Source organism: Oryctolagus cuniculus, chromosome 2 (genome assembly GCF_964237555.1).
Source record: "Oryctolagus cuniculus chromosome 2, mOryCun1.1, whole genome shotgun sequence".
NCBI lineage: Eukaryota > Metazoa > Chordata > Mammalia > Lagomorpha > Leporidae > Oryctolagus > Oryctolagus cuniculus.
In genome coordinates, this window is record NC_091433.1 from 8,575,624 (window position 1) to 8,586,871 (window position 11,248).

At 56.4% G+C, this 11,248-nt stretch overlaps 1 protein-coding gene across 1 annotated transcript; it reads right to left on the minus strand.

The window, feature by feature from the left end:
* Positions 1–12: 12 nt before the first annotated feature.
* Positions 13–3,949, minus strand: NKX3-2 (NK3 homeobox 2). Its single transcript, XM_002709360.4, has 2 exons — positions 2,924–3,949; positions 13–1,683 (listed from the first exon to the last, which is right to left on the minus strand). Exons 1-2 carry the CDS (start codon positions 3,387–3,389, stop codon positions 1,148–1,150), a joined length of 1,002 nt encoding a protein of 333 aa, XP_002709406.1. The 5' UTR covers positions 3,390–3,949; the 3' UTR covers positions 13–1,147.
* Positions 3,950–11,248: the final 7,299 nt, after the last annotated feature.

Here is an 11,248-nt window from a genome sequence, read left to right on the forward strand (position 1 = left end):
GCGTCCAGGAGGGCATATTCAACTAAAAGTTTATAAATTAAAGAAAAAATACAGCGAATAGAGCTTCCAAATTTCACAAATGTTTTTAAAGTTAATACTCTAGTTGAGTGCACAGTGCCCTTAAGGAGGCAAAAAGCGGCGAGGTTGGCACTTCAGGTATCATCACCTGTCTGAGGGGGAGGTGAGGGGCGGCCAGGGCAGTTGCCGGCCAGGGTGCAGGAGTTGGGGAGGGTGTCCGGTAGGGACACAGGGTAGGGCGGCGGCACTGCGGGGGACGCCGTGGAAACGCTGGCCAGAGATATTCACATTGAATACAAAAATAACCGTCATTTGAATACAAACAACTGCAAAGTGCTACAAATCTTAATCTTCTTTACAAATGAAAAGAAAGAATTTCTGAGTAGGGGCGCCCGGGAGTGCTCTCTCCTCGCCTGGACTTTGGAGAGGGAACTTGTGTGTGTGGGAGGTCCCTGGCCGGCCTGGCGCTCGGAGGCGCCTTTCCTTACATTCAGCACCCAGCAGGGCGCCCCCTCTGGAACTCTGGCACTGGGAAGGGGTGGGTGTGGTGGTCCCGAAAATAAAGCCCTTCTCAGTTCAAATCAACCCCTGGCCTGGGGCTGCCAGGATTTTGCACCCCTTTGTTACAAATCCAATTTCCAAAAATTAAAAGATATGTAGATACACATAGATTGGTAGCATGGATACCATGAACTAGTGCGGCCTAGCGCACGAAGCTCCCGGCAGGCTCGGCATTCTGGGGGCTCGGCTCTGTGGTCTCCAGGAGTCCTCTAGGCTCTGGGGAAAACGCCATCCCCAGCCAGACGCGCTCCAACTGCAAACCCAACATTGTCGTCGAAATAAATAATGTCCAGGGGCTTCCAGACAGGTGAGCGGCGAGCAGGGTCCCGAGACCGTAGACAGAGTGCCTCTCTGTTCAAGTTAGGCAAAAAAAAAAGGCGTTCCCTCCGGGCAGGCTCGCAGCGGCTGCCAGGGCACACGTCGTGGCCATCCGAGCCGGAGCTGGATTTTTGTCCTCCTCTTGCTCCCTCGTTGGGGCGCCTCTGTTCAAAAAGGATGACCTACAGAGCTGTCAGCCTCCTTCGGGAGCTGAGGCGCAGGGATCCTTCGCAGCCTCCTCGGGGCGGGTTTACTGAGTGCCCGCAGCGGCTGCGCACGTGGAGAGCGCCCAGCCGGGGAGGCAGTAGTAAGGGTAGTAGTAAGAGGGCTGCAGTGGCAGAAGCGAGGGTGGCCGCAGCACCTCGCCGGGCAGGTACTGTCTCTGGTCGTCGCGTACCAGCACCTTGACCGCCACCTTCTTGGCGGCGGGCGCCGAGGCCAGCAGGTCGGCAGCCATTTGCCGGCGCTTGGTCTTATAGCGACGGTTCTGGAACCAGATCTTCACCTGCGTCTCGGTGAGCTTTAGCGACGCGGCAAGGTCGGCGCGCTCCGGCCCAGACAGGTAGCGCTGGTGGTTAAAACGGCGCTCCAGCTCGAACACCTGTGCGTGGGAGAAGGCGGCCCTCGAGCGCTTCTTCCGCGGCTTGGGCGCCGCGGGTTCCTCCTCCTCCTCCACGCCGCCCGCCGGCGGGCCGCTTCCCCCGCCGCCTGCTCCGCTGCAGAGCTCCGGCACGCGTGCTACTCCTGGGCCAACACCGTCGTCCTCCGCCCTCGGGCTGTGGTCACCTGTGGGCCGAGGTGAGAACAGAAACAAAAGGTTGTCAGCGCCCCACAGGAGGTAAGGTTGGGTCTGAACCGCAGGGGCCACCAGAGCTGGGGTGGGGTGGAGTTGGCCCCTGAGGCTCCGCACGATGGATACCGGTGTCAGAATCCTGTCCCACATGCTCCCCGCATCGAGACTCCTCTGGTGCGGCCTAGGATCAGTTCCCTGCCCTCTCTGGGCCCAAGCTTCCCCGCAGTAACCTGCGGCACTGCGAACCCTCCCCGCCTCCACACTGTGGCTTTCTAAGCGGCTTTTCTGCGTCTGCTTGGGTTCTCCAGGCTTCCGCATCCTCACGCCTGCACACACGCGTGGTAACTGCACACGCACGTCGGCTACACGTAAAGGAAAGGTAGGACGACAATTCCCGGGGCCAGGTGTTTTCAGTCTTCCGCGCCTAAGCGCCCGAGACTGCCGCGAGGAACAGCGAAAAGGGGCTGCGCCAAGGCCTTATGCACTTCCCTCCCTCTTTGCAAGGAACTGAGGAGGGTTGGGGTTGAGGAATGAAAGGAGGTGGGGATGAGGTCCCTGCCCTGGTCCTCGACTTCTGATCTGGCACCAGTCCCTCGGCCTCTTCCCGCAGCTGCCCATCAGCGAGGTGCCTGCTCTGGCTTGCTTGGGGTCAGCGTGAGGCCTGCATCAGCGTGCACCCAATCCGAGAGCACACACTACGCGACCTCTCCTGGCTGCGCCGAGGATGACCAAGTCAGGACGGCTGTCTGCAGCGGGCTGCGGAGTTTGCCTCCGACTCCTGGGTCCGCAGCCCAGCTCTGCTCTGGCCCACTTGACATGTCCTTAGCTACCTATCCCAGAGCTACGGGCGGCCCTCGGGACCTGGATCCGACAGGGTGTCGGGGCTAGGGCAAGGTTATTGCCTCCCTGAGGTCTCTGGACCCCTCACTCTTCCCTTTCGCATATTTTGGGGACACGGGGACAGACACACCCGAAGCACTGGCTATGGACGCAAAGATCCCGGAACACTGGGTGCAGCGGTTGTCTCCCAACCTGGTCTGGGGGACACCTCAGGCCTTGCCCGAGGATGCAGGGCTCAGAGTACAGCAGTCCTCTCGCAGCCCACGCCACAACGCAGAACTTCTGGACTTGGCCAACCCGAAGCCCCAGGGCGCAGGCCCACCCGACGCGCCGTGGTTACGGTCCTAGTCGATCCCTCAGCCCAGCCCCCTTCCCAGTGCAGCCACAGCAGACCTGAGACGCTGGCCGACATCTCGCTGTCGCTCCGGCCCGCGGCTTCCTCCTCCAGGTCCTTGGCGGCCCGCATCTCGCAGACTGGCTGGCCGAGGCCCAGGGTTCCCCCGGCGCGGCTGGCCCCGCTGGCCCCCGGCGCGTCGGCGCAGCGCCGCCTGCCCTCGTTCTCCTCGCTGAGCGCGGAGTCCGAATCCCAGCCTCCCGGGCTCTCCGCAGTCCGCCCCGCAGCTGTTCTGCTCCCGGCAGGAGACGCCAGCAGAGAGTCCTCGGCGCCCCCCAGCGCACCCGCGTCCGTATCCCCAAAGAGCCGCCAGCAGCAGACAGCGGGCGCCGCGGCCACCACCACCGCTGTGCCCCCGGGCGCCGCGCGCCCCTCCGGTGGGGCCAGCCCGCCACGCTCCTCTTTCTTGTTGAGGATCGCCTGGATGGAGAAGGGCGTCAAGGTGTTGGCGCCGCGCACAGCCATCTGCGCCGCGGGCCGGAGCGGCCGGGCGGGCGGGCCGCTGGGGCGCCGGGCAGCTCCGAGCCGGACAGAGAGTGCGAATGAGCTGGGCGCGCCAGGCCCTTGCAGCCCACTCCTGCGCGGCCCTGCAGCCCCCGCCCCCTCCGGCCCAGAATCTGCGCGGACCCTCACACCTCCGCCCGCGAGGCCCGCCTGGAGACCCCCTCCCCCCCAACCCAGCGCCAGACGCTCTCCTTTCGCAGCTCAGCAGGATTATCTCATCGCCTCTCGCCCTCGGGGGCGGGCCGGGGTCTGCCCTCCCCTGGAAGTGGGGGAGAATTGGCCAGGGGCCCCTCCGCAGCCGTGGTCCCCTCCCGAGCGCCGCCGGGGCGCACGGCCCGAGTCACTTTTTCTTTGCGCCTCTGTCTGTGTCTTCCGCGCCTGCAAGATTTCGCCCCTGGCTCGTCCTTGCTCTTCCCCGCAGCGCTGCCTCTTCCGGAGCCCACCCTGGGCGGCGGCGGCACAGGACTCGGAGAGGCGCGGGGCACCTTTTTACCCCCTGCCCTCGTTTTATCTGTTTCTTCTCTTCCCTTCCCCAGCGTTCCACCGTAGCCCCCTCCCGCCGCGGTGTCATTCCTCACCGCTGAGTGACAGCTCCAGGCCACACCCCCGCTCTGGGTCGTCCCCGGTGCTCGGGGCTGTCCATTGGCTGGCTCCAGCTGGGCGACGTTGACTTGAGCGGACAAAACTGGGCACGTTGCGCGGCGAGAGACAGGGTTTGACTTAACCCCTTCTCTGCTAAGCCTGGTCCTGCGAGCATCCTCCAGCGACCCAGGGGCTCACCAGCCCGGAAGCCGCACTGTTTACTTCCACGCACACACCCACGCTGGCCAGAGCTTTTAGGAGACAGCGATAAGAAATTCGGTCACCATCTTTCACAGCAGCTTCAGGGCGGTGCAATGCCACAAGCCACGCGCATAGTTTCTGTTCTCCGGGAAGCATCACAAACACGAAAAACAAAACGCACCCCACACCACCCCCCTCAGATGCGCGACTGCCCTTCGCGCAAACAATGAATTCATTAAAACCTCTCTAGAAATAGTTTCCTTCCTCGCCGTCTTTGATTTGAATCGGTTTCTGCAGAGGAATTAAAAGGAAAAACATGGTAGAGTTAGAAGCAAAGTCAGGAGAGGCGTTGGAAGGCGTCCTCTCGGCAGCTCCTGGAGATTGTAGGGTCCTTGCCCTGGACGGTCAATACCGGATTTAATTGGAATTCAGGAGGGGGAAAACAGCTTGCAACTAGTTCTTCAAATATTCTGTTATTTTTGAGTTGGATTGGATTAGAAATAGAGATGTGATTGTTTAAAAGAATACCTGGGAATTACCATAGCCATGATCCAGAACCGACAGCATTTAATACTCCTGGAGAATATAGGGAATAGGTTGTTTTATGGCATAGACGGAACCAAACTAAGGCACAGAAATATCGTGGGTATATCAAAACACAGGTTGTTTGTTTATGCTGTTTATTTTAAATAAATTCGCTCAAGTAACATACTTTACCGCCTTCCATAAAATTCAACATCACACATGAGTACAGAAACATGAACCGTTAAATAAGTTTAAAGAACCGTGATTTTAATTTGGTGAATCACTGGGGTTCGTGTTTTTGGTGTCATTAAACTATATATCACTTTCCTCAGTCACTTTCTTGTTGGTCGCACTGGTGCTGCCCTGCAATGGGAAATAACTCCCACGACTCTCGAGTTTTCAGCCTCAGACCAGATTTGCTGCATCCAGGCTTCTCAGCATGGCAGACACTGCGTGCGTTCTCCCTCTGTGCAGACCCTGTGGTGCACCGGGGAAAAACTCCCATCCGAGGAGGAGGCCGTTACAGTTGCATCCTTTGGACGGAAAGGTGCTTGAATTTGGTGTCAGTGCAGGGCCAGGTGAAGGGGCGAACAGAAGGCAGAGGAACAGAGCGCTGATGAGGTTTCAGGAAAAAAGCACCTCTTCTGAGCATTATTTCTGAAATCGCCACCTTCACTCCACTCCCACCCCAGGCAGGGCGTTGGGAGCACGTGTGGACGCTGGTTTTCTCTGGGGGTCGATGGAGGAGGAGGCTGCCAGAGGTTGCCTGGAAGATAGGGGGTGGGCAGGTGTGGACGGTGTGCACACCCTCCTCTTCAACTGCTGCTTTGTGGAGTTTGGACTTGGGGGGGTGGAGAAGCAAGAGTGAATTCAGATACACAAGAGGTTAGAGATGTTTGGAGGCTGAGTGACAGTACTAGACTAAACTGGGAGGTTCTATAAGGACTGAATTGAAAATAAATATCATGTAGCTGCCCCACCAAGAAAAGTTGTTTTTTTTTTTTTAAAGAGTCCCCAATGCCAGTAGGATGTACCCCTCGCCATCACAGCACGGAAATATACAGTTCGTTGGTTTTTCCTCGAGTTTTTCTGTGTGCCGGGAGAGCGGGGGTGCTGGCCAGCCTGGACCTGTTTCCAGCAGGCGCCCGGAGACTCATGGCGGCCCCTTGGGCGACCGCGGCTGTTACGGGATCTTCGTGGCTAAGATTTGATGGCGCTTTACACATCGGTGTTGAACTGCAACTAGAAGGGGTAGAGTGCAAACGAAAGGCTCCGGGAGACAGCGAACAGAGGTGGTACCCCGAGCTCCACCCAGATTCAAGGCCGGCGCTTAGGGGTGCGTGGCGAGTGCTCAGCAGGTCACAGCGTCTCGAAAGGTCAGCGATCGATGGGGACCGGGGTGCGTCTGCGTGCGCGCGCGCCCGAGTCCCCCCTACTCCAAGCTCCCCCGTGAGCTCCAGGGATCGTGGCCGCCCGACCACGGCGCCCGCCCGTCGTTTCGTCCGCTCAGCGCTCCGGCCTGAGTGGGCCCCGGGAGCTGGGAGCAGGGTAGGGCGCCCGCGAGGCTTCCAGGAGGCGCCCGGCTCCCTGCGTTCCGCGCCTCGCTTTGCTCGTTTCTCTCAGTCCTCCTCCGTTCTCCCTTCCCGCTCCCTTCGCCTCCTTTCCATTTTCCTTCTCCTCCACAAGTTGATTCCTGCGCGCCCCCTACGTGCCACGCGCTCTGGTCTCGGGAATGGAGCCGGCCCAGAGCACGGCTGGGCGGTAAGCCCAGGTTGCGGGCGGAGAGTGGGATGCGGGTGGAAGAGCCCGGGGCCGGAGGCGGGGACGGGGACGAAAAGAAGGCGAAGGGGAAGCCCCGGCCTCGGGCGCGAGTTACGAGCTGCGGCGCACGCTCCCGCGCTCTCGGGGATCCCGAGTCCGAGGGAGGGCGTGCCGTGGGGCCACAGCGCGCGGCGCCCCTGCCTCCCATCACTTGCGTCCCGGGCCGAGGCGGCAGGAGACCGCACTCGGCACTGCCCTGCAACAGGAGGCCACGCGGGCTGGTTTCTCAGACGCCGGTGACCTTGAGTGAAGCCACCTGCCTTCCGTAGTTTCCAGTGCTGCAAAAAGAGGGGTTGGATCCCTGCCCCCTGAGGCTGCCGCTGGACCGCACGGGCAAGCGGAGGGGGTGGGGGCGGCTGCAGCCGCGGCCCCCAGGCCGAGGGCTCTCTGGGATCGACTGTCCCCCCCTCCGCAGATTTCCGAGGGCGCACCAAGCCCTCCGGGCATCCTAGGCGTCAAGCCAGGCTGTCTGCCCCCAGACACTGGCTCCTGCCTTCCCAAGTCACCCAGCCCCCGGCTTTATCACGCACCTGGTGCAGTTAGATCAGACTGCAGGAGAGAGAAGCGTCGTCATTACCGGCCAAGCTAGTTTTAAAAATTGTTCACAGCGTGCCAGGAGCCAAAGCCTACTGTGGCTTTGGTAAAGAGTGGCATGGGTGAAGATCTTTATTCCGATTTCACAGACGGGGAAACTGAGTTATCAGTAAGCAGCTAAGCCAGGACTCAAACCCGCGTTTGTTTGATGCCAACCTCCCTGGATTTTCCACTCCAATCGGTTGTGTTCGTTAACCTTCGGGTTTACACTGATTAATGGTTCTCCATCATCCTCCCCCTCATTCGTCTGAAAAAAAAAAAAAAAAAAAAAGAGCTGCTTTCCTATGTACGGGCATTAAACCAAGCAGGCAAGCACATCTGAAGACTGCGTTCTACTGTGCGTTGGAAAACGAGGCACGCCAGGGCTGGTCTGAACCTAAAGCACTTTGTGAAGAAAGAACTGCGTTTGCAACATCAAAGGGCTAAACCTGGTGTAGACGGAGACGGGCGGTGACAGAAACTCGAGTTCACCTACCGCCTTACGTTCGCGACTCCGAGACAGGGAGGGTTACCCTCGGAAGACACGCTTCCTTTGGAGCTTCGTTTTCTTGAAAAGTCAGAGCAGGAGTTCACCTCTCCAAGTATGAAAAATAAGTGCACCGGCTCCCGTACTCGCGCGGGCACAGTGGAGAGCGCGCGCCACCTAGCGGGCGCCTGTCAGGACGCGCAGCACCGTGACAGCGGGAAAGGGACCTGGGGTGGCTAGAGCCCCAACACCCGCTCCGCGAAACCGGATGCTTTGGCACGCGGCTTTGCGTTTCCACGACCTCACGCCGCGAGTGATATCCTATAGTGGAGATGTTCTAGTTTGCAAAGCTCACCCAGGCACAGTCAGACATCCCCTCCCCCTACCAAGAATCCTCTCCCTCTGGGACGGCTTTAGGGCGAGGCCATTGCAGTGGGGCCGGGCCAGGGCCTTTCCGCCCTCCTCCGACGCGCCCTGATCCCTGTGGGCTGGCCCCGCGGGCTGCGTGTCCTGAGGGGCACACTTGGGCTCTCCCTGGATGGTCATTTAGGGAGCCACAGGAATGCTGTCCCGAGATTCACTGATACCAAGGTGTTTCCCCCTTAGCATCAGAAACTTCAAGCATTACAAACAAATCCCCCCCCCCTCCTCCTCCTCCTCCTCCTCCTCCTCCTCCTTCTTCTTCTTCTTCTTCTTCTTCTTCTTCTTCTTCTTCTCTCTCTCTCTCTCTCTCTCTCTCTCTCTCTCTCTCTCTCACACACACACACACACACACACACCATTGAATGGATAAATATTTTTAAAGGTGATGGGGAAGGGCAGCCTTGTGTTAAGGCAGGTTAAGCCGCTGCTGCTTCCCGCATCAGAGCACTGTCAGTTCTTGCTTTTCCTCCTGTCACTCAGCTCTCTGCTAATGCGCCTGGAAAGGCAGCAGAAGATGGCCCAGGGGCTTGCTTCCCTGCACCCATGTGGGAGACATGGATGGAGTTCCAGGCTCTTGGCTTCTGCCTAGCACAGACCTGCTTGTTGCAGCAATTCAGCCATTTAGGGGAGTGAAACAGTAGATGGAAGATTCTCCCTCTCCTCTCTCTCTCCTCTCCCTCTCCTTCTCCACCCCATCTCTGCTGTGGTGTGTGTGTGTGTCCCACTGTCACTCTGCCTTTCAAATAGAGACATGAATCTTTAAAAAAATCTGTTCTCCGCAGTTTTATTTCCTCAGGTGGGTTGTCTGTTATTGGAGGTGGTGCTAGTGGGGACTGTGGGGGCTCAGGAGGAAGTCCAGTGGGTAGAGTGGAAGCTGCCATGTGAACATTGTCATAGATGCTGGGTCTCAGATGCCTGTAAAATATGAAGAAACTCGAGTTGGGCTCTGTGGTGTAGCAAGTAAAGCTGCTGCCTGCAGTGGCAGCATCCCATATGGGCACCAGTTCGAGACTCGACTGCTCAACTTCTGATTCAGTTCTCTGCTATGGCCCGGGAAAGCAGTAGAAAATGGCCCAAGTGCTTGGGTCCCTGCACTCATATGGGAGACCCAGAAGAAGCTCCTGGCTCCTGGCTTCACATTGGCCTAGCTCTGGCCTTTGTAGCCATTTGGGGAGTGAGCCAGCAGATGGAGGATCTCTCTCTGCCTCTGTAACTCTATCTTTCAAATAAATAAATGTTAAATAAAAAGAAATACAAAGAAACTCTTCTTAGATTGATGATTTTTTCTTTAAAATTTTTTTCTTTTAATTTTTAATTAGTTTTTTATTTAGGTTATACAAATTTAATATATTTCATATACACAGATTTAGGAACTAGTGGCACTTCCCCCTCTACCCTCCCTCCCACCAATGCTCTAACTTTTCCTCCCCCCTCCCTCTCAGCTTCCCACTCTTAATTTTTATGATGATCTGGTTTCAGTATACTTAATGATCATATAGTTAGTTCTACTGTATGTAAAGGAGTTGAACAAATAGTTTGAAGAGAAAGAAAACAAAGCAAACACTGTTCTCTAATGGAAGAGATAAGAGCTATAAACAATCATAGATTCTCAAAATGCCTATGTCACTCCAATACATCACATTTCAGGTACTCTGTTAGTTGGATTGAGGATGTTTCTGTCTCTAGGAAGCTCCTCTGGGAGCCCTCACCACGTTATGCCATGGTCTCCTTGGGAAATTTGCTGACTGGTGACTGTTCTCTCCCAGACACTGCTCCACATCCTGGAGCTGATGGCCTTGTAAGATCCTACTCTCAACAGGTGCACGCCTGGTGAAGGAATCCCATCAAGAGACCAATGACCGGAGACAACAGTGGAGGCAACCTCAGACAGTGATCTGGGCCATGCAGAAAATCAGAACAGAGTGACACTTGAAGGTACTTCATGCAGGGTGAGATTCAAAATATCAAGAGATACCTTGTGAGGACAGACTTAGTGATGTTTGGAGAAAGGGAAATGTGTAGGAAGTTTTTGGAGGGGTACATTTTGTCCTAGAAAGACTTCAAGTAAAGAGGTAACTGGCATATGCCCCCAAATTCATATGTTGACATCAGAACCCCCAATGTGATGAAAGTAGAAGCCTCATGAATGAGATTGGTGCCCTGTAGGAAGAGACAGGAGAGAGCTTGTTCTCTCTCTCTCTCTCTCTCTCTCTCTCTCTCTCTGTGTGTGTGTGTGTGTGTGTGTGTGCCTGTCTGTCTGGCTGCCTTTCTCTCCTTATCTTTCTCTCTGCCATGTGAGGATACAACAGGCTGGCTCTGCCAGCATCTTGATCTTGGACTTCTGAGCCTCCAGACTATGGGAAAGGCATGTTGGTCACATAAGACACCCAGGCTATGGTCTTCGTATCACCACTGAGCTAACTGGCTGTGACAGCAGCACACTGTGCTCACAGGCCCCCCAGTGTGCTCCTGTGATAGGGTGCAGTGGAGGAGGGACAGGCCTAGGAGCTGAGATCTGAGAGGTAACCGGATCCAGCAGGGTTTTGTAAGCCACAGTAAGGAGTATGAATTTGATCCTAAGTATTATGGAAAGCATAGAAAGATTTTAGGCAACAAGGTCACTGAATGTGATTGGGGCTGGTGCCGTGGCTCACTTGGTTAATCCTCCGCCTGCGGTGCTGGCATCCCATATGGGCACCAGGTTCTAGTCCTGATTGCTTCTCTTCTAGTCCAGCTCTCTGCTGTGGCCCGTAAGGCAGTGGAGGATGGCTCAAGTGCTTGTGCCCCTGCACCCGCATGCGAGACCAAGAAGAGGCACCTGGCTCCTGGCTTTGGATCAGCACAGCGCCGGCCTTAGCAGCCATTTGGGGAGTGAACCAATGAAAAGAAGACCTTTGTCTCTCTCTCTCTCTCACTGTCTACAGCTTTACCTGTCAAATAAATAAATAAAAAATAAATTAAAAAACTATATAAAAAAGAAAGATTTTAGGCAACAAGGTCACTGAATACGATTTACATTTCAAGGTTAGATTGGCTTTTCTATGACAGAAAGATTTGGGGGTGGGGTGACAACAGGAGAAGTACCAGAAGCTAGCATGACAGTGTCAGTAAGAGATGATGGTGGCTTGGGTTATGTAGGACCGGAGGTGGGGTGAAAGGCTGGAGGTGGCATCTATTTTCACAGTGTTTGCACCATTTTTTATCCCAA